This window comes from Rhinolophus hipposideros (assembly GCF_964194185.1).
Source record: "Rhinolophus hipposideros genome assembly, chromosome: 5".
In the NCBI taxonomy this organism is placed as follows: domain Eukaryota; kingdom Metazoa; phylum Chordata; class Mammalia; order Chiroptera; family Rhinolophidae; genus Rhinolophus; species Rhinolophus hipposideros.
The window spans coordinates 16,614,775-16,641,913 of record NC_138051.1 but is presented as its reverse complement, the minus strand read 5'-3'; the positions used below and the strand labels follow the sequence as shown (position 1 = coordinate 16,641,913).

The 27,139-nt window shown below is 36.9% G+C and overlaps 1 protein-coding gene across 1 annotated transcript in view; it reads left to right on the top strand.

Annotated features, from left to right (window-relative positions):
- The window catches only part of TTC6 (tetratricopeptide repeat domain 6), a gene marked incomplete at both ends in the record, with an annotated part of 195,629 nt that overhangs the window by 78,080 nt on the left and 90,410 nt on the right, over nucleotides 1-27,139 (top strand). Inside the window, 2 exons of the mRNA XM_081048294.1 lie at nucleotides 1,796-1,990; nucleotides 24,815-24,956. Coding sequence (XP_080904420.1) covers nucleotides 1,796-1,990; nucleotides 24,815-24,956 — 337 coding nt within the window. The remainder of the gene's footprint in view (nucleotides 1-1,795; nucleotides 1,991-24,814; nucleotides 24,957-27,139) is intronic.

The following is a 27,139-nucleotide window of genomic DNA, read 5'->3' as shown; positions in this document are numbered from 1 at the left end:
AGTTAGTCTTGGAGATGTTGTTTGAAGGATGTTTAGACGTGGACAAAAGGATAGGCAACATTCCGTTCATAATTGAAGGAACTGACAGGTCTTGCTGACCCTGTGAATTTTCCTGGAGACTGATAATAACACTAACATCTGCCACGTGAGAAACACTATTTTAAAAGCATTCACTCCTTTCCTTCTGAAAGTCATTTTATCTAGAATGTGCTAATGTTGTTATTCCCAATTTACTGAGGCATAAAGAAATTGACTTGCTTATGACCATGTGATAATTTTAAAAAGGATTTGAACAGAGGCAGTCTGACTCTACTGCACTCTACACTCTTAACCACTATATTAGAATAGAGTCAGATGCTAGGAGCTTTGAAACGCAGAGAGAGGAAGTTAGATGGCTGCAGCAAGTAACAAAGAGTCATTGTGCTGGGTAAAGGAGTATTTAAAGATCTATATGATAGAATTTTGCAGGGTACAATGCTCAATCTAACTGGCCTTAGACCCTTCCTCATGCAGTCTGAGGTGATGAGGACCTTGACTGAGTTGGAAGTGAGGATGGAGAAGGCACCTGGGCAGCCATGTGCAGGGGAGAAGCTCAGCTTTTCACTGGATGTGCTGGTGAAGGAAAGAGGAGTTGAAGATAGCTCCAAATGTTTTATATCTTGAAGATGAGGACTCTCGATGAAATTTGGGAATTCTTAGCATGGAGGAAATAGCTGAAACACTGATTTTTCCAATGTAGAAAGAGAAGTTCAATCTTGGAAGCCATACCCAGTTGAGGCGATGGAGGCCTCAACTGCAGGCTTAAAAAAGCTCATGGAGGAGAAGCAACTTCAAGAAGGATCATCAATATTATCGTCTGTGGCTTGGAGGTCACAGAGAACACAATATAAATACCTAAGGTTTATTTGATTTGATTTGATGAAAAGATCATCATTTGGTGAAGAGTATAACTTTAGTAGTGAGGTGGGGATGAAGTAGTACTGGGTAAGGGCCCCTTCCATCTTAGGGTCATTAAGAGGCATTAATGGGGAAAAGAAGTTGGCTTTAGTCACAAGCATTGTATTTAGGTCCTAATAGCTCCTCACTCACTTTGTGATTTATGTAAATAAGCCTGCTCCACTATGAGGATAATACTACCTCCATATAGGTTCATTGTGGGAGTTAGAGAGAATGTGTGTAAATCACCTAGCAGAGAGTCTGGAACATAGTAGGTGCTCAAAGAGTATTTGTTGATTGGATGGCAAATGACACTGGGGATGAAGAAAGCAGATCTTTATTTCTCTGCTTTGGAGAGGCCAGAGAAGCAAGTTCTAGCATAGTGGGAAGGGAGATACCACATTAACTGAGAGAGACCCAGGATTCCACTGGTACCAGTTGATGGACAATGTACTATATTGTTCTAGTTCTTCAGGGACATTAGCATTTGAACAGAATAGCAAGGGAGTAACGCCTGATGCTGGATATGATGTCACTGACTGAGTTACAGAATTCAAGAGAGAAGAGGTTTGTGGTGGGATGATAATGAGTTTGCTTTCAGATCTGTTGCTTCTGAGGTATCTTGAAGACACAGAGGTTGACATATTCCCCAGGCAGTTGGATATATGACTTCAAAGATTCTGTCAATGGCCTGCCATTGTGATTTTAAATCTGTCATAAATTATTATTATAGTTTTAAATCTCATCTCTTACATACAGACATCTTTGTTAGGGCCTGAACTAAATTGTCAATGTAAATGCATTTTACATCAAAAGAGCACATGATAAAAGAAGCCCCCTTTTCTTTTCCTTGTTGCAGAATTCCGCAGGACTACCCCACCCCTACCCTTCATGACCTGTGCACCACCGTCCCAGCCCGGGAGCTGCCAGTTGACTTGTGCCTGGCTTCCCGGGTGTATCATACGGCCGACAGAAAGGGCCACAGTGCTCTGCTTGACCTGTTTGGAGATTCTGTCTTAGACGATCACTCTACAGCTGAAGAGCAGAGAGACAGGTAAGAGTTCCACTGGTAATTTTGGTTTAAACTGGGTTGATACTGGCAACGGAATTCTGCCTTTGAGGTTTCGATTTTGAAGACTGGGTTCTGTTCTTGGACACCAGAGAGGAGCAGTTTTTGTCCTCTTCCATTTCTTCCCAGTCTCAGGAAGACATACACAGTCTAAGTATGTCTAGGTATGGTCATTTCCTGTTATTAACGTGAACCATGCCGTATCATAAGGTAACTTTACTTTAGTGAGTTATAGTTCCCAAAAAGTGTCTCATTTGTTCTTCATAACATAACAACTCTGTGGGTATAGATGTGGAAATTGAGGCTCATAAAAACCAGCAACACATAGTCTTTTCTTTAGATTCCATATATAAGTGAGATCATATGGTACTTGTCTTTCTCTTTCTGACTTATTTCACTTAACATAATGTTCTCTAGATCCATATGAACTTTATATAGAAAAAAAACAAAACAAAACAAAACAAAAAACCAAGCAACTTCGCTAGGCTTATACAACTGAGAGAATCACAGATTTGGGACTTAACGCCGGTCTTTTAGGTTTCACTGTCATTGGACATACTTGGGTCCCAGCATCATGTACAAAAACTATTGCCTCTGGAGTTTCTTTCATTTCTCTCTGTGTCTCACTTTCCGTTGAATCTGACTATCCTTTTGTGGAGAATATATAATTTATAGCATCCTTAAAAGAGGAAAAAAGCGAAGGGGCCAACATTTATTTAGCAGTAAGTATTCTTCTGCCACTGTGCTGTGTGCTTTGCACCTTTCCTATTTAAATCTTCAACTATACGGGAAAAGCCATAATTTCCATTTTATTCATGAAGAAACTTTGGCTTCATAATATCAGGATTCTTGCCCAAGTTCTTAACTCTGGTTAATGATTAGAATCCACATGTATCTAACTTAGTTTTTCACAAACTTTTATTATCACTCCCTTAAGGAGCCTTTCTAGATTTTTTTCCCTAATCTCCCTTTCCCATTATATTTTAATACCCCAGATATACTATACATGTTTATATTAATATAAAATATTATTTTAATATTTTAAAAGATCACTTAATTTCACTATCACAAAATTATTAGTAACTTACCCATTCTTTTCATGGTATATTTTGAGCTTATTTACTCAAACTTGACTTTTAGTAAAAATTGTAACACTTTACTTCCTTCTTTCATTGTTTAAAATCATCTGGTTTCCCTGTGTTTAGCAATCACAATGAGATTCAATTTGAATCCCTGAAGGAAGGTCATTCTCATGTTTATTTTTTGTTTAGACAAAAAGATTTTTTTAGGATTTGTTTGTTGTTTATAATTTTATACATCTAAGTCTTTTAGTTTTAATCTGTCAAGTCAAGGTTTGCTAAATTTTTGAAAAAAAAATATATGTGAAGAATTTTGGAAATTTCATAACTGCTCCAGTATCTGCCAGAAAGTAGCAGTTTCATATGATATTCTTTGGAATGTTTATTAAGAAGCCTAAAACTGAGAGAGAAAAAAAGATATAAACATAATCTAGTAGTTATGAAACTACTATTCTGAGTCATTTCTATTAGCAATCTATAATCATTTTGAGGAGTTACAGCTTCTATCAGCCATGCAAAGTGTTAAAAATACTGGTTTCTTTCTAATTAAAGATTTTTTTTCTTCAAGTAGATCTCACTTTCTTTTTCCAAGAGAGTCAATAAATGTTCTATTTGATGATGAGAATTCTTGGCAATTTGTACCTAAGTACCAAACAAGAAGTTAATTTAAGTACTGAATATTTAATTCTCTGGCATCCATCTCTTGAGGATTACCTTGCTAAACATAGCTTAACCTTTTCAAAATATATCTGTCTGATGAGCCTACAAGTTCAGAGGAATGTATAATTTTTTTTCTGCACTAATAAGTGTTCCCAAGAAAGGTAATTGTAAACAGAAAATGAATACCTTTTCACTTTGTGACTTTTTTATTTTTCTGTGCAATGAACAGTTAACTACAAAGCACAATAATACTCTTTGTTGTATAGGTTTATAGGTTCTATAGTTTTTGTATAGTTTTAATGCTTTCCTAATTCTGCATATAGTAATTATTTGTGGCAAACACCAGGGATATTTTATGGAATAGCATGAAAACATACTTAAGCTTATTTAAAATAGCAAGGTACTGTTAAAATTTAAGTTTATTTTGCTAAATAGCAATTTTGATGAGAATTATAAAAATATTCTATTTTGTTCATATTTTTGCTTTTAAAATTTCTGTATTGTAAAGAGAAATTTATAGACTTAGTCAGAATTCTTAGCATGTTATTTTAGGTTTTGGGTTTCAAAATAAGGGAAATCCTTAAAAGTGTTTAAGTATCTAGATTGATGTTAACAGTTTGGTGAACAGCTTTCTGAACATCTCTTATATACGTACGTATTTAAATCATGTATGGCATTCTATGGATGGATCTTATTCACTTGAGGTGTTAACATTTAAATTATTTATATTATTCCCTAACTTAACCAAGCTGCAATGTAAAAAATTCCTAGGTGTGGAATTATTTATTAAACGTTTTGTTTTAAAAATTTTTTAAAAGTTTATTGGGGTGACAATTGTTAGACAAGTTACATAGATTTCAGGTGTACAATTCTGCATTACATCATCTGTAAATCTCACTGTCTGTTCACCACCCAGATTCAATTCTCCTTCCATCACCATATATTTGATCCCCCTTACCCTCATCTCCCACCCCCCTCTCCCCTTACCCTCTGGTAACCACTAAACTATTGTCTGTGTCTATGAGTTTTTGTTTCTCATTTGTTTGTCTTGTTCTTTTAAAAATTTTGATGCCTATTACTGGACTTCTCCCCAGAAAAAATATACCTTTTACTCCTACTAACAATTTGTGACACTATTCGTTTCCTGTCACCCTTATCAGACAACTAATTTTCAATCTTCTCAATTTTTTTGTAATCTGATGAGGAAAAATATCTTTTTATTTTTTAAATTTATTTTTATAAGGTTGAGCACTTTTTTAGATGTTTCTTGGCTATTTGTTTTTCTCCTTTTGAGAATTACCAGTTCATGTTCTCTTGAGCTGTCATTCATCTTTTTCTTATTGATTTATAAGTGATCTTTAATATTAGATTTTAATTATCTGTCATATAGTGTAGACTTTTTCTTTCTTTGCTGTTTGCTTTTTAGTGTGTTTATGGTGTTTTACGCTATACAAAAGTTCTAGTTTTTACGTAGTAAAAATTAGCAATCATTTTCTTTATTTGTTCTAGTCTTGGTGCCATTCTTGGAGCTTTTCTACACTTAAATTTAAATGCATTTTCTCATATTTTCTAGTAATTTTATGGCTTTCTTTTAAAAAGTTAAATCTTTGATCTATCTGCAATTGATTTGACAAAAGGACTAAGCATTATTGCTTTTTCCCAAATGACTAACCAATTGCATATCATTTATTCAATAAAGCCACTTTACTTCTCTAGTTTGAAATACCATCTTTGCATACCTTAAATTCCAGGGTGTTGTTGAGTCTATTTATGGACTTATGTTGTATTTCATTGACTTGTCTATGTAAAATGGCTTGTGTATTTTGTTGATCCACCATTAATAAAGAGAGAGTTGGCAAAAATGCCGTCCTACAAAAACTGGTTGACCTTCTCAAGTCAAGTAGCCTGTATAGCCAGCTTTCTGGTGGTAAGCAGTGCTTAGGCTGAAGATCAGCAGACCTAACCCTCAACTCAGCTTTAAATTACAGTGAAATTTTTAGTCACGTTAAAAAATGTGGACAGACTGTTAGTTCCATACATTAAAACAATAGCAGCTACAACAATAAATTGGAAAACCAAAGTTTAAGTGTCGGAATTCAATGTTTAATTTCATTTATTATTTTGCTACAAAAAATAATAAAAATACAACATTTTAGCAAATATGCAAGAAAATGCCAAGAAGAAAAACAATTATACACAATCTTGTCATCTAGAGATAATACTGTTACATTTTAAATATATGATTTTTAGACTTTACTGTATGCAAATAAATCATATAGAACAAAACTGGGATGCTATTTATTATATGATGTTTTGTAATAATGTTTTTAAAAATTTATTATGTTGTAATTATCTTTCCGTGTCAAGAAATACAGATCTGACGAGTCACTGAAATCAATCAGCAAACACTTTTTTGTGTGCCTACTATGTGGCAGGCATAGAGTTAGACACTAGATAGCATCTGCAAACAAGAGAAACATAATCCCTGCCCTCAGGGAACTTGGAGACTAGCACAGAAAAAAGGTGATGAATTAATTATTGTGAATATGACCATCAGTATGCAGGTGTGCAGGGTGCTATGGAAACATGGAAGAAGAGTTCCTCATTATCTTGGGAGGTTTGAGGAAACCATACTTAAATTGAAACCTGAAGAATGAATAGAAGATAGCTAGGAGGATGGGAAAGAAAATTTTTCAGGGTCTTGCCACTCAAAAGTATAGTTCATAGACTAGCAGCACCAACATCATCTGGGAAGTTGTTGGAAATGCAGATGGTTCTTATGCACATTGAAGTTTAGGAGTCCTTGCTGTGGACAGTTGGAACTCATCTGAGAATTGGAAGGAAGGTCAATGTTAGAGAATAGGAGGAGCAGTGGTGCAATTGAGGCTGGAAAGGAGGCAAGAGTTGATTATGTGGGATTTTAATAGATGCCCTGTATGTATATGTTAGGGCGTGTGTGTGAGGGTTTGGGCGAGAGAGATTCTCATTCACAGTGTACTGGGAAGCCATCGATTGGGTTTTTTTGCGGAAGAATGACGTAATTAAATTTGCTTTAAGATATTACAGTTCTCATCTTGACTTTTCAGTAGCATTTGGCACACTTACATTCCCTATTCCTTACACTTTTATTCCTTGACCTTTGGGATCACATTCTTTCCCGGTTCTTTTCCTGCCTCCCTGGCTATGACTTCTCAAGTCTCCCTTGCTGGTATCTCTTCATCTCTTGACTTCCAACCATCAGAGTGTTCAGGGTTTATCCTTGGACCTCTTTTCTCCCCTACCTGCACTCTCAAGATGATCTTATCCAGCATCATGGCTTTAAATACCATCTATATGTTTGTTGATGACTATCATTTACTAAGATAAATGCATAAGGATGTTCATAGTCCTAATAATAACTAAAAGCTGGAAACAAATATTCACCAAAGGAAGACTTTCTGGTACATCCAATGAAGGGATGCATTGCAATCACAATAAGAATGAGGCAGAGCTTTGTGAGCTGAAAGGAGGTACAAGTAAATATATAAACTGATATGTGACTATATAAAACAATTTTGCGTGGAAGGAAATTCAAGAAGCTCCTTAATCGTGGTCCTTCTGTTCTCGTTGTAGATTGTACACTAAATTCATACAAAGTAAAACTGACTTTGTCTTATTTTTTTGCTTTATTTATATGGTTTATGTTTGTTCTTCCTTTTAATCCTTCTTAGTTGTGTCCCTTGTAGATTGCATAGACTTGAATTTTTTTTTCCAATTAAAATTTATTGGGGTGACAGTTAGTAAAATTACATGGGTTTCAAGTGCACAGTTCTGTAATACGTCATCTATATATCACATTTTGTGGTCACCTTTATTTACGGTGGCCAAGACATGGAAACAACCAAAATGTCCTTCAGTAGATGACTGGATAAACAAGAATTGGTATATATACACAATGGAATACTACTCTGCCATAAGAAAAGATGAAACAGTGCCATTTGTGACAACATGGATGGATCTTGAGAGTATTATGCTAAGCGAAATAAGTCACACAGAAAACGTCAAGAACCATATGATTTCACTGATATGTGGGATGTAAAACTGAAAGCAACAAAAGAACAAGACAAATAAATAAACAAAAACTAATAGACGCTGATAATAGCTTAGTGGTTACCAGAGGGTAAGGGGGACGGGGGGGTGGTAGATGAGGGTAAACAGGATCAAATATATGGTAATGGAAGGAGAACTGACTTGAATATTTTTTAAGCCAATCAGAAATTTTCTTATAATAGGTTGGATCACTCATATCCATTTATTGTCGTATCAGATGTACTTGGTATTATTCTCTTCATCTTATTTTGTGTTCTCTCTCTCTTTTTTGCTTATTTGCTTTTCCTATAATATGTCATAGTTGTTAACATTTGTCTATGTGTTTTTGTTTGTGTATCATTATCTGATATCTAATGTTTTAAGATAGAAATCTGAATCTGAAGCCAGCTTGTTTTTATTTGCATGTGATTTGTTTCTCCTCCACTCCTCCTAGATGTATATAGGATTTAAAATTTTGCCTTAAATTAAATAATTTCACTAGCATATGTCTGGGAGTTGATGGCTTTTTAACTAATATTTCTTGGCACAGGAAAGCCCTTTTATTATACAAATACAGCTCTTCAGTTTAGGACTTTTTCTGTTTTATTTGAGTAGAGTTTCTGTTCTGTTTATTTGGTGCATTTCCCCAGAAATATCAATTAGACACATATTGGATCTTCATTATCTATCCTCCACATTCATCATCTCTTTGCTCACATTCATCTCTCAAACCTTTGTTCCACATAAATAGTTTCATTTTCTGAGTTGTAAATTTTAAAAATTTCTTCTGACTATCATTTAGATGCTGCTATGGCATTTTTCTTATTTTTTCTTAATTCTATCAACCTCTTAAGAAAATCTAAGTCTTACCTGAACTTTTAATTATTCCATGAAAGCATTAAAAAAATTTCCTTGACAAAACAAAACAAACCCTTCCTAAAATATTTTTTAATTTCTATAATAAATCTTTTTTCAAAAGGATGTTTCTTCACATAACTTTTTGAATGATATATTTCTTTCTTATACTTTGCAGACTCTTTCCATAGAACTCATATTTGATTTTTCTGTGTACTCATCTTTGAATGAAGTTAAGTCTTTTCTGCTGCCCAAATTAATATTGAATAGATATATCTGGCATTTCTTTTTTTAAAAAAATACTTAGACGTTTATCATTTATATCCCTCACACTGTGTGAACCCCCCTCCCCCATCCATTATCCCTCTGACATCACACAAGCCATTACGTTTCCACTGTCCCTATTCCTAATGCTGTACTCCGCTTCTTGTAAGTATATACATACATATATATACACATATGTATATATATAAAATTATAGTTGGCATTCATTGTTGTTTAGCTTCAGGTGTACAGTGTAGTGATCAGGCATCTACATCATCCTTGAGGTGGTCTCCCAAATGGGACATGTGTCCATCAGATACCCTACAAAATCTTTACAACATTATTGATTACATTTCCCAAATTAATTTTTAAAACCCCGTGGCTATCTTGTGGTTACCGACTGTTTTCTAATCCCCTCACCTTCCCCCTTATCCCCACCACCCACCCATCTAGCAACCCTCAGTTTTTCCTCTTTGTCGCCAACACTGTTTCTGATTAGTTCATTCACTTATTCTGTTCTTTAGATTCCGCATATAAGTGAGATCACATGGTATTTGTCTTTCTCTGTCTGACTTATTTCATTCACTTAACATAATGTTCTCTAGGTCCATCCATGTTGCAAATGGTAAGATTTCTTTCTTCTTTCTGGCTGCGTAATACTCCATTGTATAAATGTACCACAGTTTCTTAACCCAGTCATCTACCAATGGGCATTTCGATTGTTTCCATGTCTTGGCTATTGTGTATAGTATTGCAATAAACATAGGAGTGCATAAAGATTTTTGAATTGGAATTTTGGATTTCTCTGGATAGATATCTAGGAGTGGAATTGCTGGATCATAAGGTAGTTCCATTTTCAGATTTTTGAGATACCTCCATACTGTTTTCCATAGTGGCTGCACCAATCTGCAATCCTACCAACAGTTCACAAGCATTCCCTTTTCTCCACATCCGTGCCAGCACTTGTTTGTTGATTTATTGATGATAGCCATTTTGACTGGGGTGAGGTGGTATCTCATTGTGGTTTTTATTTGCATTTCTCTGATGGTTAGTGAGGTTGAGCATTTCTTCATACGTCTGTTTGCCATCTGTATGTCCTTTTTAGAAAAATGTCTCTTCATGTCCTCTGCCCACATTTTAATTGAGTTGTTTGTTTTTTTGGAGTTGAGTTGAGTTTTTTATAGATTTGTGATATTAACCCCTTATCAGATATATCATTGGCAAATATCTTTTCCCATTCAGTAGGATCCCTTTTCATTTTATTGATGGTTTCCTTTGCTGTGAGAAAACTTTTTAGTTTGATGTAATCCTACATGTTTATTTTTTTCTCTTACTTCCCTCTCGCGAGGGGATATATCAGTAAAAATCTTACTCCGGGTAATGTCTGTGAAGTTTCTTCCTATATTTTCTTCTAGGTATTTTATGGTTTCAGACCTTACGTTTAAGTCTTTAATCCATTTTGAATTTATTCTTGTATATGGTGTAAGGAGGCGGTCCAGCTTCATTTTTATGCATGTGTCTGTCCAGGTTTCCCAGCACCATTTATTGAATAGACTGTCTTTACCCCTCTGTACATTCTTGCTTCCATTGTCATATATTAAATGGCCATATAGGCATGGATTTATTTCTGGACTCTCTATTCTGTTCCATTGATCTATGTGTCTGTTTTTATGCCAGTACCATGCTGTTTTGATTGCTGTAGTCTTGTAGTATAATGTGATGTCAGGTATTGTTATACCTCCCACTTTGTTCTTATTTCTCAAGATTGCTGAGGCTATCCAGGGTCTTTTATGGTCCCATATAAATTTTAGGATTATATGTTCTATTTCTGTGAAAAACGTCATTGGTAGTTTGATAGGGATTGCGTTAAATATGTATATTGCCTTAGGCAGTATGGACTTTTTAACTATATTAATTCTTCCTATCCATGAACATGGTATGTGTTTCCATCTATTTATATATTCTTTCATTTCTTTCTTCAGTGTCTTACAATTTTCTGAGTACAGATCTTTTACTTCTTTAATTAAATTTATTCCCAAATATTTTATAGTCTTTGGAGCAATTGTAAATGGGATTGCTTTTTTAATTTCTCCTTCTGTCGTTTTATTATTGGTATATACAAATGCAACTGATTTCCGAATATTAATTTTGTATCCTGCTACTTTACTAAATTCATCTATCAGTTCTAATAGTTTCTTGGTGTAGTCTTTAGGGTACTCTATATATAGTATCATATCATCTGCATATAATGATAATTTTACTTCCTCCTTACCAATTTGGATGCCTTTTATTTCTTTTTCTTGTCTGATTGCTGTGGCTAGAACTTCCAGCACTTGTTGAATAGAAGGGGAGAAAGTGGGCAAACTTGCCTTGTTCCTGATCTTAGGGGGAATGGTTTTAGCTTTTCTCCATTGAGTATGATATTAGCTGTGGGTTTATCATATATGGCCTTTATTATGTTGAGATCTGATCCCTCTATTCCCACTTTCTTAAGGGTTTTTATCATAAATGACTTTTGGATTTTATCAAATGATTTTCTTCATCTATTGATATGATCATGTGGTTTTTATTTTTCATTTTGTTAATGTGGTGTGTCACATTAATTGATTTGCGGATGTTGGATCACCCTTGCGTACCAGGGATGAATCCCACTTGATAATGTTGTATGATCTTTTTAATGTATTGCTGAATTCTGTTCGCTAATATTTTGTTGAGGAGTTTTGCATCTATGTTCATTAGCGATATCGGCCTGTAGTTTTCTTTTTTTGTGGTGTCTTTGTCTGATTTTGGGATCAGAGTGATAGTGTCTTCGTAAAAAGTGTTTGGGAGTCTTCCCTCCTTCTGGATTTTTTGGAAGAGCACGAAGAGAATAGGTGATAATTCTTTTTTGAACGTTTCCTAAAATTCACCTGTCCAGGACCAAAAGCCATCTGGTCCAGGGCTTTTGTTTGTTGGGAGATTGTTGATTGCTGATTCAATTTCCCTGGTGGTAATCAGTCTATTCAGATTTTCTGTTTCTTCTTGAGTTAGCCTTGGAAGGTTGTATGCCTCTAGAAAATTGTCCATTTCTTCCAGATTTTCAAATTTGTTGGCATATAGTTGCTCATAGTAATTTCTTAAAATTTTTTTTGTATTTCTGCAGTGTCTGTTGTCACTTCTCCTCTTTCATTTCTGATTTTATTAATTTGGGTCCTAACTTTTTATTAATGAGTCTGGCTAAAGGTTTGTCAATTTTTTTTATCTTCTCTAAGAACCAACTCTTGGATTCATTGACTCAAGAGTATTGTTTTTCTGGTTTCTATTTCATTTATTTCCACTCTGATCTTTATTATCTCCTTCCTTGTGCTCCCTTTGGGCTTATTTTGCTGTTTTTTTTCCAGGTCCCTTAAGTGTGAAGATAAACTGTTGGTTAGTGATGTTTCTTGTTTCTTTAGGTAGGCCTGCAATGCTATGAATTTCCCTCTTAGGACTGCTTTTGCGGCATCCCATAGATTTTGGGTCGTCATGTTTTCATTTTCGTTTGTCTCGAGATATCTTTTGATTTCTTCCTTGATCTCTTGCTTGACATATTTATTATTTAGTAATAAGTTACTCAGCCTCCATTAATTAGTGTGTCTTACAGTTTTTTTTCCCTGTAGTTCATTTCTAATTTCATAGCACTGTGGTCAGAGAAGACAATTGGTATGATTTCAATTTTCTTAAATTTATCAAGACTTGTTTTGTGGCCTAACATGTCATCTATTCTTGGAAAATGTTTCATGTGCGCTTGAGAAGAACATGTATTCTGCAGCATTGGGGTGAAATGCTCTGAAAATATCGATTAAATCCAAGTGGTCCAATGTATCATTTAAAGCTGTTGTTTCCATATTGATTTTCTGTCTGGAAGACCTGTCCCTTGTTGTCAGAGGTGTGTTGAAGTCCCCTACTATGATAGTGTTACTGTTGATCTCTGTCTTTATGTCATTCAGTATCTGTTTTATATATTTAGGTGCTCGTATGTTGGGTGCATTGATGTTTACTAGGGTCATGTCCTCTTGTCGGATCGATCCCTTTATTATTATATAGTGCCCATCTTTGTCTTTTAATATGTTCTTCATTTTAAAGTCTATTTTGTCAGATATAAGTATTGCAACTCCAGCTTTTTTCTCATTTCCATTTGCATGAAATATCTTACTCCAACTCTTCACTTTCAGTCTCTGTGTGTCTTTTGATCTGAGGTGAGTCTCTTGTGTACAGCATATACAAGGGTCTTGATTTCTTATCCACTCAGCCACCCTATATCTTTTGATTGGAGCATTTAATCCGTTGACATTTAAAGTGATTATTGATATGTACATAGGTATTGCCATTTTTAAATTTGTAGTTAGATTGTTTTCATCTTTCTTTTATTTACAGCAGTCCTTTTAGTATTTCTTGCAATGCTGGCTTGGTGGTAATAAATTTCTTTAGCTTATTCTTTTCTGGGAAGCTCTTTATTTCTCCATCAACTTTAAATGATAGCCTTGTTGGATAAAGCAATCTATGTTGTAGGCCTTTGTTTTCCATCACTTTGAGTATCTCCTGCCACTCCCTCCTGGCCTTCAATCTTTCTGTAGAAAAGTCATTTGATAATCTTATGGGAGTTCCCTTTTATGTAACCCTCTGTCTTTCTCTTGCTGTTTTTAGGATACTCTCTTTGTCTTTAAGCTTTGCCATTTTAACTATAATGTGTCTTGATGTGGACCTGTTTGGGTTGATCCTGGTTGGAACTCTCTGCACTTCCTGGGCTTGTATGTTGGTTTCCTTCATCAGGTTAGGGAAGTTTTCGGACATTATTACCTCAAATATGTTCTCAATCCTTGCTTCCTCTCTTCACCTTCTGGTATTCCTATGATGCACATGTTGTTGCACTTGATGTTATCCCAGAGATCTCTTAAACCGTCTTCATTGTTTTTTATTCTTTTTTCTTTCTGTTGTTCTGTTTGGGTGATCTCTGCTAACTTGTCTTCTAAGTCACTGATTCGATCCTCTGCTTCATCTAACCTGCTGGTAATTCCTTCAAGTGAATTCTTAATTTCGGTAATTGTGTTCTTTAGTTCTAGCTGGTTGTTCGTTAAGATTTCTACATCCTTCTTTATGTTGTCTCTAAGCTCCTTAAACATTTTTATCACCAGTGTTCTGAACTCTGTCTCTGATAGGTTGGTTACCTCTGTTTCATTTGGTTCCACTTCTGGAGGTTTCTTTTGTTCTTTTATTTGGTACATGTTTCTTTGTTTCCCCATTCTGGCTGTCTCTCTGTGTTTGATTTGATGTATTAGGTAGATCCCCTAGAGTTCTTAGTTCTTGCTGGGTTATCTTATGTAGTATGTGTCCTTTATATTTGACTGCACTACTTCGTTCTTCTCCTCTGCGAATGCTCCAAATGTTACCCTTGTGTTGTGTAATTGTCCTGTTAAAGAAGATCTTTAATTGCTTTTCACTTGTGAGTAGGTGGGGTTAACTCCTAGGCTGACTAGTTGTGAGGCTTGGCTCTGCCCACCGCAGGCTGTTCTGCTGCGTGAGGGTTGACCGCTTAAATGTGGTTTGGCCTCTATGGGCTCTTGTGCCTATAGAGAATTCCCTCTGGGTATGTGATTTATAGGTCAAACCCGGTAGTACTCTGGTTTGATCTGGAGTTGGCCTCGGGATATGTTGAATCTTGTGCCTCTCAAGCTGGGCCCTGGTAGGGCAATTTCAGAACAAAGTAAATCACCAAGCACAACAACAATAACAACAACAAAGAAAAAATCAAATACATTCACATGTATAAACAACTGACAACCCCCATTCAACACAGGCAAAAATATCAAAGATATAAAGAAAAACAAAACAAAAGAAAGCAAAACAAAAAGCAGCACCAGTCTTGGCTAAAGCCCACTAAGTAATCTCCAGGTTACACTTTACCAAAGAGTCCCCTGCGTATTATGTAGGCAGAGCCGGTCACCTGGTGCCCAGAGTGACTTTGGGACTGCAGATTTAGATATGTGGGACTGAGGGGGCTGGATGGTAGTTTTTACAAAGTCAGTGCTGTTTCTGCTCTTGCCTGCAGATATGCACACTGAGAGTAGCACCACCAGCCCTGTGTCCAGTTCTCCTGTGTCTTAGGGCACTTCTTTCATGTGTGTGTTTGTGTGTGTGTGTGTGTGTGTGTGTGTGGTGGGCGGGAGATTTCTGAGCTGCTGAAAGCCGGGAGCTGTGTCTGCCGCTTACTGCTGATCCCTGGGAGTGCCTCCGCAGTAGTACTTGCCCACCCTAGGCAGGCCAGAAAGGGTGGGAGCTGGGGATGGAGGGGGTCTTCTTTCTCCTAGCCCAGCAGTGTCACACTCTTCCTGCAGGCCAGAAAAGGTGGTGGCTGGGGGTAGAGGAGTTTCTTCTCTCCTCTCTCAGCAAAAATCACACTCTTCCCAGCCTCTTCCCTGGGTCTGAGCTACCTGCCAGTCTTCCCAGAGCCTGAGCACTAATGCTCCTCTGTAATCTGACACTACTAATCAGTTCAGGGGCCAGTTTAAGTCTCTGGAAGGGTGGGGGTAGGTTTGTAAGAGGAGAGGAGGGGCCCAGGTATGGAGTTTTTGTTTTTTGTCCGACTTAAGGCCCAACTAGTTGCCCCCTCGGCGGCAGAGATCAGCTGTGGGATGCATGGAAAAAGCCCACCTCCTGGCTTTTGTGTTCTCTGTTCTGTCCTGGGATCCCCTGTGTCTCTGCAGCTGTGGTTGCCAGCCACGTTTCCACCCCCGCAGATGCAGGCCGTGTCCCCACAGCTGCAGATGAGGGCTGCGTCTCTTCTCTGCTCCCTTCCCGCTTCCCCTGCTCGCCCAATTTGTGCACTTTCAAGTAATCTTTCCACGAGTCTCTTAGCTGTTCTGCGTGATGAGCAGAGAATCCTTTGATGGCTTATATGTCCCGTTTGTGATAAGATCCAGAGGAGAACTCAAAAAGTGCGCCCCGCTGCCGACATTCCTATGACGTCACTCTATCTGGCATTTCTTGATTGTGCATCTTGGAGACATTAGAATATTACTTTTAGATCTTAAGTAAGAGAACTAGAAGATGCAGGTTTATAATATACTAATTTAGTAATTCAGAGTCCTGAAAGACATTGGGAGTGGAATGGGGCAGGATCTGAAAATTTTTCCTCTGCAATTTTTCTCTGTGATCGTTAAAGCTATTGTAGTAGAGGATGACCTTTTACATGATATATGATAAGGATAATTCTAGGCTTTTTTCTCTGCATGCACATATATATGCATACATTTTATAAAAATTACATTAAAGATGTTCTTTTGACAGTTTATATTCATTTGAAGATTTTTATTTTAAAACTGAAAGAGTAATTATTTTTTACTTTCTCTACTTCTTATAGTTACAAATCAACTATATAAAATGTGCTTCCATTCGAAAGATTTTGATCTGAACCCTCCAAATAGGGTGGTGGTATTTGAATAGGAAAACAGAAAATTATCTATTCGAAAATGCATTGAGGTACATTTATTATATAATTTAGTATTAACAACCATACTATTTCCCAAATGAAGAAAATGTAGTTCAGACATTAAGTATCTAGTCTACATATATAGAGCTGGTAAAAGCTAGAACCCAGGTCTAGCTGATTCTAAATGTAGTTTCCATTATATGCCACTGTTTTGTGAACTTATAAAGACCCACCTTTTTTTTTTTCCTCTTTATGCTTCATTTTAAATACTCATTCTCATCTTGTTATCAGAACCAATCCTAGTATGAGCTATGAAGAATCTGAGGAGCTCTAGTTGAATATTCTGAGATAAGCATATTTTACTCACTTTTGTTGTTTTGTATTTGATCCATTGTGACCAATTTTGGAAGCAGAGTTTCTGCTTATAATAGGGTGAGTGTTTTAGCTTATATTGCTTGTTCCCCTTTAGGAAACTGAAATCCTGTTTCTGAGTCCTAGGCCAGGGCCGGAGCCGTGATAACTGTGGGAGACTTCCCTGATGTTAATTGCTTAATTACTGAAAGCTTTCATGAAATACTGCCTGTAGTCCCCATCACTGGTTGCCCCTAACTAGAATGTGACATTGCCCCATGTTAGACCTTTCTGATGCCACTTGTAGTGCACCACCACCACCTGTGATCTGTCGTACTGCATTTGGAATATTGTGTTCTGTCTTCTGCTCTATATTTCCTTCCAATGTGGGTATCTGGAACTGATTTTTTCCCACCATCCTCCATTTCCTGCATTGTCTGCTATTTCTCAATGGTCAGGTCTAATCCTGCCCTGCCTCCGCCCCTCTACCCCTTACTTGGACTTGGTCCTTGTTTCGTAATCCAGGCAATGACCCAAGTTGGTATGCCAAAACACATAAGACTTAATCCTTGTTTGAGGTCTAGCTAGTGATATGTGTCACGGAAGCACATATCGGAGCCATAAGAGATCTCAGCCTTCCTCTAGCCTAACCGTCTCATATTTATGGATGAGGAAACTGAGGCAAAATTTTGCATCCCAACACAGTGGTTGGCAGAGTTAAAACTATAATCAATAGTAACCTCAATTATATTTATATCTATTTTCAAAATAGTCCCTACCTGAGTTTTACAAATATAGATTGGGATGACAAAAAGTCATTTCAGTATGTACTATTAATGTTTGACAAAATATTAGATTAGTATATTTTTGTTTTTATATGAAAATACCACAAAAAGAATTTTTTGGACATTAATCTGACTTCATAACTACCAATATGCAAAAGCTAGAATTTTTTTTTAAAACAAAGCAATATCATTCCACCAGATGTCACTGTTTGCATGTAGCAATGAACTTAACAATGATTAAAAATAACCCCCCTCCCTAATTATATTTTGTTTAAAAAAATTATAGTCACACTCTTATTCTGGTTTAGATTTATCATTTTATTAAGACTACATTTCCTGAATTTTTTTAAAAAAATTCAAAGTATTCATTACCGCTGCTGCAGTTAAATACTATACTAAGGAAAATTATTTGTAGGTAGCATCTTCAAGGTGATCTCCTAAAGTCTTTTCTAGATCTAGCAGTTTGCTTTCTAAACAATATTTTGGTAAATTACTATTTTCTAAATTTTAGATTTTGACCTAGTAAGCAGGTTGTGAAATCAATTTAAGTAGCTTGCATAACACTTAAAAAAATGATGTCTGGAATAGAATACTTTAATTACATGTAAGTATTACTTGGTGAAATTTTTGTATATGAGCACTCTTTAAAAATAATCTTTTATTTTTCAATTACAGTTAACTTACAGTATTATATTAGTTACAGGTTTACAGCATAGTGATTAAACGTGTATAATTTATGAAATGGTCATTCTGATAAACCTAGTACTCATCTGACACCATACAGAGTAATTACAATATTATTGACTATATTCCCTGAGCTATACTTACATCTCTATGACTATTTTGCAACTACCAATTTGTACTTTTCAATCCCTTCCACTTTTTCACTTATCCCCCTCAGCACCCTCCAATCTGGCAACCATCAAAATGTTCTCTGTATTTATGAGTTTGCTGCTGTTTATTTTGTGTTTTAGATTCCACATATAAGTGAAGTCATATGGTATTTGTCTTTCTCTGTCTGACTTATTTCACTTAGCATAATAACCTCTAGGTCCATCTATGTTGTTGCAGATGGCAAGATTTCATTCTTTTTTATAGCTGAGTAATGTTCTATTGTATATATGTACCATCCCGTTATCCATACATCTATTGATGGACACTTAGATTGCTTCCATATCTTGGCTATTGTAAATAATGCTGCAATGAACCTATAGATGCTTTTCAAATTAAAGTTTTGGGTTTCTTCGGATAAATACCCAGAAGTGTAGTACTGGACCCTTTTTTGTTTCTTGTTATAACCTTTTAGTCTATTTTGTTTGATATAAGTATTGCTACCTCAGTTTTTTGTGGGTTTTGTTTCCATTTTCATGAGATATCTTTTTCCATCCCTTTATGTACTGTGTGTGTATCTTTCGATCTGAAGTGAGTCTCTTGTAGTAAGCATAGTAAGGGCCTTGTTTTCTTATCCATTTTCAGCCATTGTATGTCTTTTGATTGGAGCATTTAATCCACTTACATTGAAAGTAATTGTTGATAGATATGTAGTTATTACCATTTTATTATTCATATTTTGATTGTTCTTAAAGAAGTCCCTTTAATATTTCTGTAATACTGGCTTGGTGGTAATGAATTCCTTTAGCTTTTTCTTGTCTGAGAAGCTTGATTCTAAATGATTGGTTTGCATGGTAGAGTGATCTTGGTTGTAGGTCCTTACTTTTATCACTTTGAATATTTCCAGCTGATCCCTTTTGGCTTACACTGTTTCTATTGAGAAATCAGCTGACAGTCTTATGGGAACTCCTTTGTAGATAACTGCTTTTCTCTTGCTGCTTTTAAGAGTCTATCTTTTCTTAAACCTTTGGAATTTTAATTATGATGTGTCTTGGTGTGGGCCTCTTTGGGTTTATCTTGTTTCAGACTCTCTGAGCTTCCTGGGCTTGTATGTCTATTTCTTTGGCCAGGTTAGGGAAGTTTTTTGTCATTATTTTTTCAAATAGATTTTCAATAACTTGCTTTCTCTCTTCTCCTTCTGATACTTCTATGAAGCAAATGTTGGTTTGCTTGATGTTGTTCCGGAGGTCCCCTAAGCTATCCTCATTTTTTTTTGGATTCATTTATCTTTTTGCTGTTCTGATTGAGCGTTTTCTGCCACCTTATCTTCCAAATCTCTGCTTCGATCATCTGCTTCATTTAATGTACTGTTGATTCCCTTTAATGTAGTCTTTATTTAAATGGGAGGGATTGAACTTCAGGCTGACTGGTTGTGAGGACTGGCTGTGAGTACAGTCAAGGAGCTGTTGTGCAGGGGCTGACCCTACAGAATAGGTTTCAGTTTAATGGTGCCTGTGAAGTCATCTTTTTGGGTGTGTCATTTGTAGAGGTGGTTGGGTGGTGTTTTTTTGTGGTCTGAGGCTGGTCACCGGGTCTACTGTTTCTGGGGCCACTTGGGATGGCCTGTGGTGCAGTCCACTTGGTATGAGCCACAAAGTGAACTGCAGTTGATTCCCACTTGTGCTGGGCTCGTAGGTGCCAGGGAGAGGCCAAGGTGCTAACTGAGGCTGGTTGCTTTTAATACCTGGCTTGGGCTGCTTAACAAGAGGTACGAGGCACACCAAAACCAGATGGCTATTGTTTGAGGTTTGTGAACTTTTGAGAAATTTTAGGAAAGTCAGCAGTGTGAGCCAAGACCAGATGTTTGTATGGAAAAGTCACTGGAAGCACCTGAGTGGTCCTGGTACTTGGGTGGGTCAGTGTCTCAGGGAATCACCAGAGTGGGGTGAACAGTGTTAGCCAGATTGATGGGACTCAGATATATGGTGTCTGCTTGCACCAGGCTGTGTACAGGTTGGGTGGGGAGGGCTAAACAAAGAAACAATTGCTCTTCCAATCTGGGAGAAAGCTACCCCTCCAGCTCTAACTCTGAAACCAGACATTTAGTTCCTTCCAGTATGTCCCTGGCACCTTTTGAGCTGCTGCCCCAGCACTGGAGCTCAGAGCCAGTGAGTTCATCAGCAAATAAGCCCATGCGTGGGCTCTTTAAGAGGATCACTTGGGACTCCAGCTGCCCTCCATCTCACTCAGCCACAATTTTCACAGCCAGAAGTTATGGGGATTTCTCTCCTCAGCAATAAAACCCTAGCCTGGGGAGTCTGGTGTGGGGCTGGGACTCCTCGCTCCTTGGGGGCACCTCTGCATCTGAGATATCTCTCCCAATTATTAACTGCCACATGCAGATGTGGTATAAGCACATTCCACATCTCCATCTCTCCTACCAGACTTGATGTGGCTTATTCTGTATGTCCTTGGTTATAGGACTTCTGTTCAGCTAGACTTGAGGCAGTTCTCAATGATGATTGTTATGTAGTTTAGTTGTAATTTTAATGTCATCATGGGAGGAGGCAAATACCATGTTTATCTACTGTACTGTCTTGACTGGAAGCTCCTGTACCTTGAGCACTCTTAAAATATCCCTGTATACATCTTCTTTGAGTTACATAAGAGTCTCTCCCTCGGTTTGTATCCCAAGGAGTAAGATAAATTCGCTATGAATGGATATAGAGGATGTGATGGGGGAACTTTACTGTTAGAGTCACACCACGGAGGGGAGATGGTTCCTGGGGCAAGGACCCTTCTCTGTGCTTCACAGGTTGGAGCTTATAGTCACTTTTATGTAACTCATAGAATATGTATGCAAAAAATTTTTAAAAGTGCTCACAGCTTAGAACAAATGTTTTCCAAACTTCTTTGAAAACAACCTATAATAAGAATACACTTTATGTTTCTGACCCCATGAGAGAATGATGGTGACTGGGAAAGAAGTTTAACTCACTCGAGTAGGTGGGTGGGTTTCCTTCATTCAATTCCCTCATAATAATAATAATGATTATAATATCAACCACTTATTGAGGATGTACCATGTGCAAACTCAGACATGTATTATTTCTGAGCATTTAAACCTGAAAGACCTGATCACTGTTAGCATATATAGATGAGGAAAGTAAGACTCGGGATGGAATAGTGACCTACCCCATATAACACACCAACTGGCTAAACTGGAACTAAAATCCTGATTTTTAACCTCATTCCAAAGCTATCTCTTCCCAATATATCAGTGATTTTCTTAGACTTTACTTGAGGATAATGACCACCTGGAGTGTTTTGTTTAGTAAGTGTATCAATTCTCAGGCTCTGTAACCAACCCACTGAATTAGAATCTCTGGAGGAGGAATCTGAGAAGCTATAGATTTGACAAGCATCCTGGAATAATCTTACAATTAGGCTGTTTTAGGAAAGATTGCAGTACATCAGTGGTTTTTGAAATCAGTATACATCAGGATCACCTGCAGGGCTGGAGAATATGATTCATTAGGTGTGATGGGCCTCAAGATTTTGCATTTCTAGTAAGTTCCTATGCAATGTTTATGATGTTGGGAACCACTACAGTGCATTGTGCAGACCCATGATTCTGAGTTCCCCAGCACAGGGTCTGTCCTGGCTTTTGCTTTGGGACTTTTCTCACTCAGCCAAAATTCAACGATGCTTATCCAGTACCTATTATATTTGCAATTGCAATCACGAGAGACAGAAAGTGAAAAAGAATCAATGAACTCCTGCCATCAGACTATGATCTGCTGTAAAAAAAAAAAAAAAAACATATACAGAATAAAATGTAGTATATTTTATAATGAAAGAGCAGATCAAATGTAGCAGGAAAACTCGGGAAGCAAACATGAATTTTGACTGGGCAGAGATTCATTGTAAATGTCTCACGGAGGAGCTGATACCTGAAAGCATTGTTTTCATCATTTTCATAGCCTCACTGTACTGTAATTTGGATTTCCTGTCTCCCCTATTACCCCTGTAGTAATCTCAGCACCTAGTGCACCATTTTCAGAGTGAATGTAGGTGGGGCCAGGTATTCGGGGAGGGAAGTGGGACCAGCATGGTAGATGGTACCCAGACTGTGGAGCACCCTGAATGCCAGGCGCAGGAGCTTGGGTTTCATACTGTGTGTGCAGTCACTAAAGTATTTCAAAGGGTGTGACTGATGACAACTCTGGCAGTGGTACATAGCATGGATTGGAGGAAGGAGAGTTTATAGGGAAGGGACCCGCAAAGATGACATATCATAGGACTCGGATGAGAGATAATGCAGTGGACAAGGGAGACACTTTAGAGGGAAAAGGATCAGGACTAGTGATCACTGTTGGGAGTGTGGGAGAGTGTGGAGTTGAAGAGATTTTCAGTGTGAATTACAGAAACAGTGGTGTTTTCCAAAGGGGAGAACTCTGAAAAGGATTGGTAGTAATCTCTGGAAATAAAGAAGGAAACAGGGAAAACCTGGAGAAAAATTTCAAAGTAAGTGGTTCATCTTTGTCATACAGGAACAGCTGCTGACTTCGGGTAGTCTTTTCACTAAGCTTCCCCATCGCTGTACTCTGAAATGTCCAATGACTTCTTTCACTTTCTTTCCAACCAACCAGAATTTCTACTTCTTTAGTGTACATTTGGAATGTGAAAAGACAATAACATGCAAATGTCTCTTACTACCGTGCATTTGGATTAGGACCAGATAAAATACAGCAGTGCCTCAAGGTAGCTAGCTTCTCAAGTCACTCCTCTCCTGCCTGATTTTAGAAATACTTTATTGATCTCTATGTATGTCCTGTCCTGGCTTATTCTTCTAGCCCCTAGACCTTAGCCGGTTCTTTGTTTTCCTGGATGTATCAGTCAAGATTCAGTTGCAGAAAAAAGAACTCTATTTTTAGGTATTTTAAACAAAAAGGGATTTTGGAATTTAATGCTTACAATATCAATGGACAGATTGGAAAATGAGCTGCAGACATGGAGGGCTGCTGCACAGAAATGACTTACACAGCTCGCTTAACTGGCTGCTGAGAGCTGCTCCTTCAGACATAGTCAGGAAGGTGGGAAATCTGGAAGCCCAATACTGGCAACATACCACTTTAGCTGCGATTCAGGGATAAGGTGACACTCTGTCCTAGCTTTTTACTCTGGAGCCACAGTATACAGTATGTCTGTTGATATACTCACTGGCACACACACACACAAAAGGCAACCCACCGAGGAAGTCACTGAAATATTGTTACAGAACTCAATCTTGCCATGACTGCTTGACAACAAAAATATCAGAACCTTCTGATTTCCAAATTGTATGTGAGTGCATCTGGTTAGTGGGTCCTAAATTATATATAGGACACCAGCTGCGGGAGAGTGTTACCTCTCTATTCGCAGCAGTTCAGGAAAGCACATGAGGAGTAGGATGGAGTAGGGTGTTGAGTAGTAGTCTACTGTGTTCACCATGCTGGGAGTTGAACTTTATCTTCTCTTTAAATTCAAATATTTGTCTAGGTGAGATAGGCAGCTTTTTTCCATGACTTTACTGTGACAAAGACCTGTCTTCTCCAGCCTAGCTTTGAGTAGGCCTGTTTTTTGTTAACAGCTGGTGTGGTGGCATTTGAGGGCTTCAGTATATTATTAAGTAACTAAAGTCATTTGGGTTTGTATATGATTAGTCTTCACATTTGGTGGCTTATAAAATGATTGTTCATATAAAGATATATCAAAAAGTTAGAGGGGACATTGGCTCTAAACACTTCCATGTGAAATTGATACAGCTATCGTCTATATAGACCCCTTTTATACTTATTTTCTATTTTATAGCTGCAACACAAAAATTAATGTAATTTCAAGTAGTCTATTGTCAGTCATTAATGACACATTTTGCCTCCAAATTCCAATTTAGCTCATCTCTTTGGCTTAATTAAGGCTTTTGTTGATAAATTTTGTACCTCATATATATCTTAATGTATATGCAGCTTATAGCATAGAAGGGAAGACCTGATACTATAACAGTATTCTGTTCGTCCTGGCGAGATATGACTCAAGAAGAGAAAACTTTAATCTGCTTAGGTTGGCACTTTGCCTCAATCTAAGAAATAAAAACATTTTCTGTGAGCTTGGAGGTGGGGAGCTGGTTAGCGATCAGAAGGTAGAGAACTTTTTACCTCTTTTGTAATCAGGCTTTCATAGGGTGAACTCATAATTCCAACATAAGACAAAACCATCATAAAGGTTGCTACTAAAATTTAGTTAGTACCCAGCATAAATTATTTTTTAATTATTTCACATTTTGGATTATATGACTTCTGTACAATTTCTGTTTAATGCAGATATCAAATCAATGTATTTATCTCAGCAAGGGTATGAAATAAGAGCAAACATCTTTTGCTTTATCAATGACTTAAAAACCAAGTTTATTGTTTGTATCACACTGTAGAGTACTGCAAGGAATTCCTATTATGGGTGACACTCGAGAACATGTTCCCGTCCTTTCAACAACACCAGGGACACCACCTGCATTGGCACAAGGAATTAGACAGCGTGCTCACAAACCACACTTACAACTCTTGGGAAAGGAAGTAAGAACTTATCTTAATATTATTTTTCTTTATCTCAGATGTTATCAAACTTTTAAATTTCAGGGCCCTTTTTATACTCTTAAAAATTATTGAGAACTTCAATAATTATTTATGTGGGTTATATCTATTGACGTTTACAATGTTGGAAATAGTAAACAAAACAGAAAATGCTAAATGTTTGTTTATGAAAAACAGCAGTAATAAAGTCATATATGTTAAGATAATGTATTTTTATGAAAAATAATTGTATTTTTAAATGAAAAATTCGATGACAAAAGTAGGATTGTTTTACTTGTTTTGCAAATCTCTTTAATGTCTGGGTTAATAGAAAATGGCTAGATTCTCATGTCTGCTTCTGCCATCAATTTCATGGTAGGTTGTGTTGGTTGGAAAATTCTGGTCTTGCACAAATATATGGTTGGGAAAAGAAAGATTATTTTAATGGCTTTTTAGCATAATTATGGATATTTGCCTTTATATGTGAAAACTTAATGAGTGGTAGTTTCTTGAAAGTTAGTTGCAAGACTTCTACTTCTGGGGATGATGGGGCATGAAGTACTTTTACTTTTTCCTATTCTTCCTGCTAAGTACAACTAAAAACCCTGGATGTTACAAACATAAAAGACTCTGAAAGGTGGAGAGAATGAAGCACTTTACTTCGGAACTTTGGGACCTATGACATGACATGGCGATGAGTGAGTTTTTTGGATTTTCTTGTTTGCTTCATATATCCTAGACTTGGAGCTGAAAAAGCTGATAATCTGGAGAGGAAAAAAAAAGGTCAAGAAAACAAAGACCCAACAAAAGCTCTCTCTCTCTAACCAAAGTGCCAGGAAAGGGACAACCTAGCAAGACAGAAAATTTTTAGATGATGATCACTCCATTTCAGCCAACAATAGAAAAAACAAGGACCATACCCCCACCTCCACCAGCAAAGGCCTATGGGACATCTAGACTTTTACTCTTGTCAGGGTATAGGAAGGCACTCTATAAACACCTCTACCAGGGTGCTTTCAAAGAGGACTGAGTGTTGAGCTGGAACTTTGAACTTAACAGAATGGGGACGTGACTACTTCTCCATGTTGTCAGCTGAAACTATATGGGGATCCTGGACTTCCATCCCCACCTACTAGTAATGAGCCACTCCTTCCCTTCCCCATTGAGCTGGTATCAGAGGAGGACTAGCAGAATGTCAGCTAAAACGGAAGGTTTGAATAAGATCTAGAGTCTCATAACATAACCCAGAATAACCAGATTTCAATTGAAAATCACTAATCATACCAAGAACTAGGAAAATCTTAAACTGAATGTGAAACAGCAATTAATAGATGCCAATACTGAGATGACAGACATATTAGAAATATATGACAAAGATTTTACAGCTGCCATCATAAAATGCTTCAATAAGCAATTATGAACACACTTGAAACAAATTTAATGAAATAGAAAGAGGCAGAAAGAAAATAGAACAGATTCAATGCAATCCTTATCAAAATTCCAATGGCATTTTTCATAGAAATAGAACAATCCTAAATTTGTATAGAACCATAAAAGACCCTGAATAGCCAGAGCAATCTTGAGAAAGAATAACACAATGGGCATCATGCTTCTGGATGTCAAACTGTATTACAAAGCTATAGAAATCAAAACAGTATGGTATTGGCATAAAAACACACAGAGATTAATGGAACAGAATAGAGAGCCCAGAAATAAACCCACACATATATTGTCAATTAACTGATGAAAAAGGAACCAAGAATATACAATGGGAAAAGGACAGTCCCTTCAATAAATGGTGTTGGGAAAACTAGACAGCTTTGCATATAGACAGCTACATGCAAAAGAACAAAACTGAACTACTACTATCTTATACCATGCAAAAAAATTAACTCAAAATGGATTAAAGACTTGAATGTAAGACCTGAAACCATAAAACTCCTAGAGAAAACATAGGTGGTAAGGTCCTTATCATTGGTCTTGTCAATAATTTTTTGGATTTGACACCAAAAGTAAAGGCAACAAAAGCAAAAATAAACAGGTGTGACTGCATTAAACTAAAAAGCTTCTGCAAAACAAAGGAAACCATCAACAAAATTGGAAAGCAACAACCAAAATGTCCTTCGATAGATGAATGGATAAAGAAGTTGTGGTACATATACACAATGGAATACTATTCGGCATTA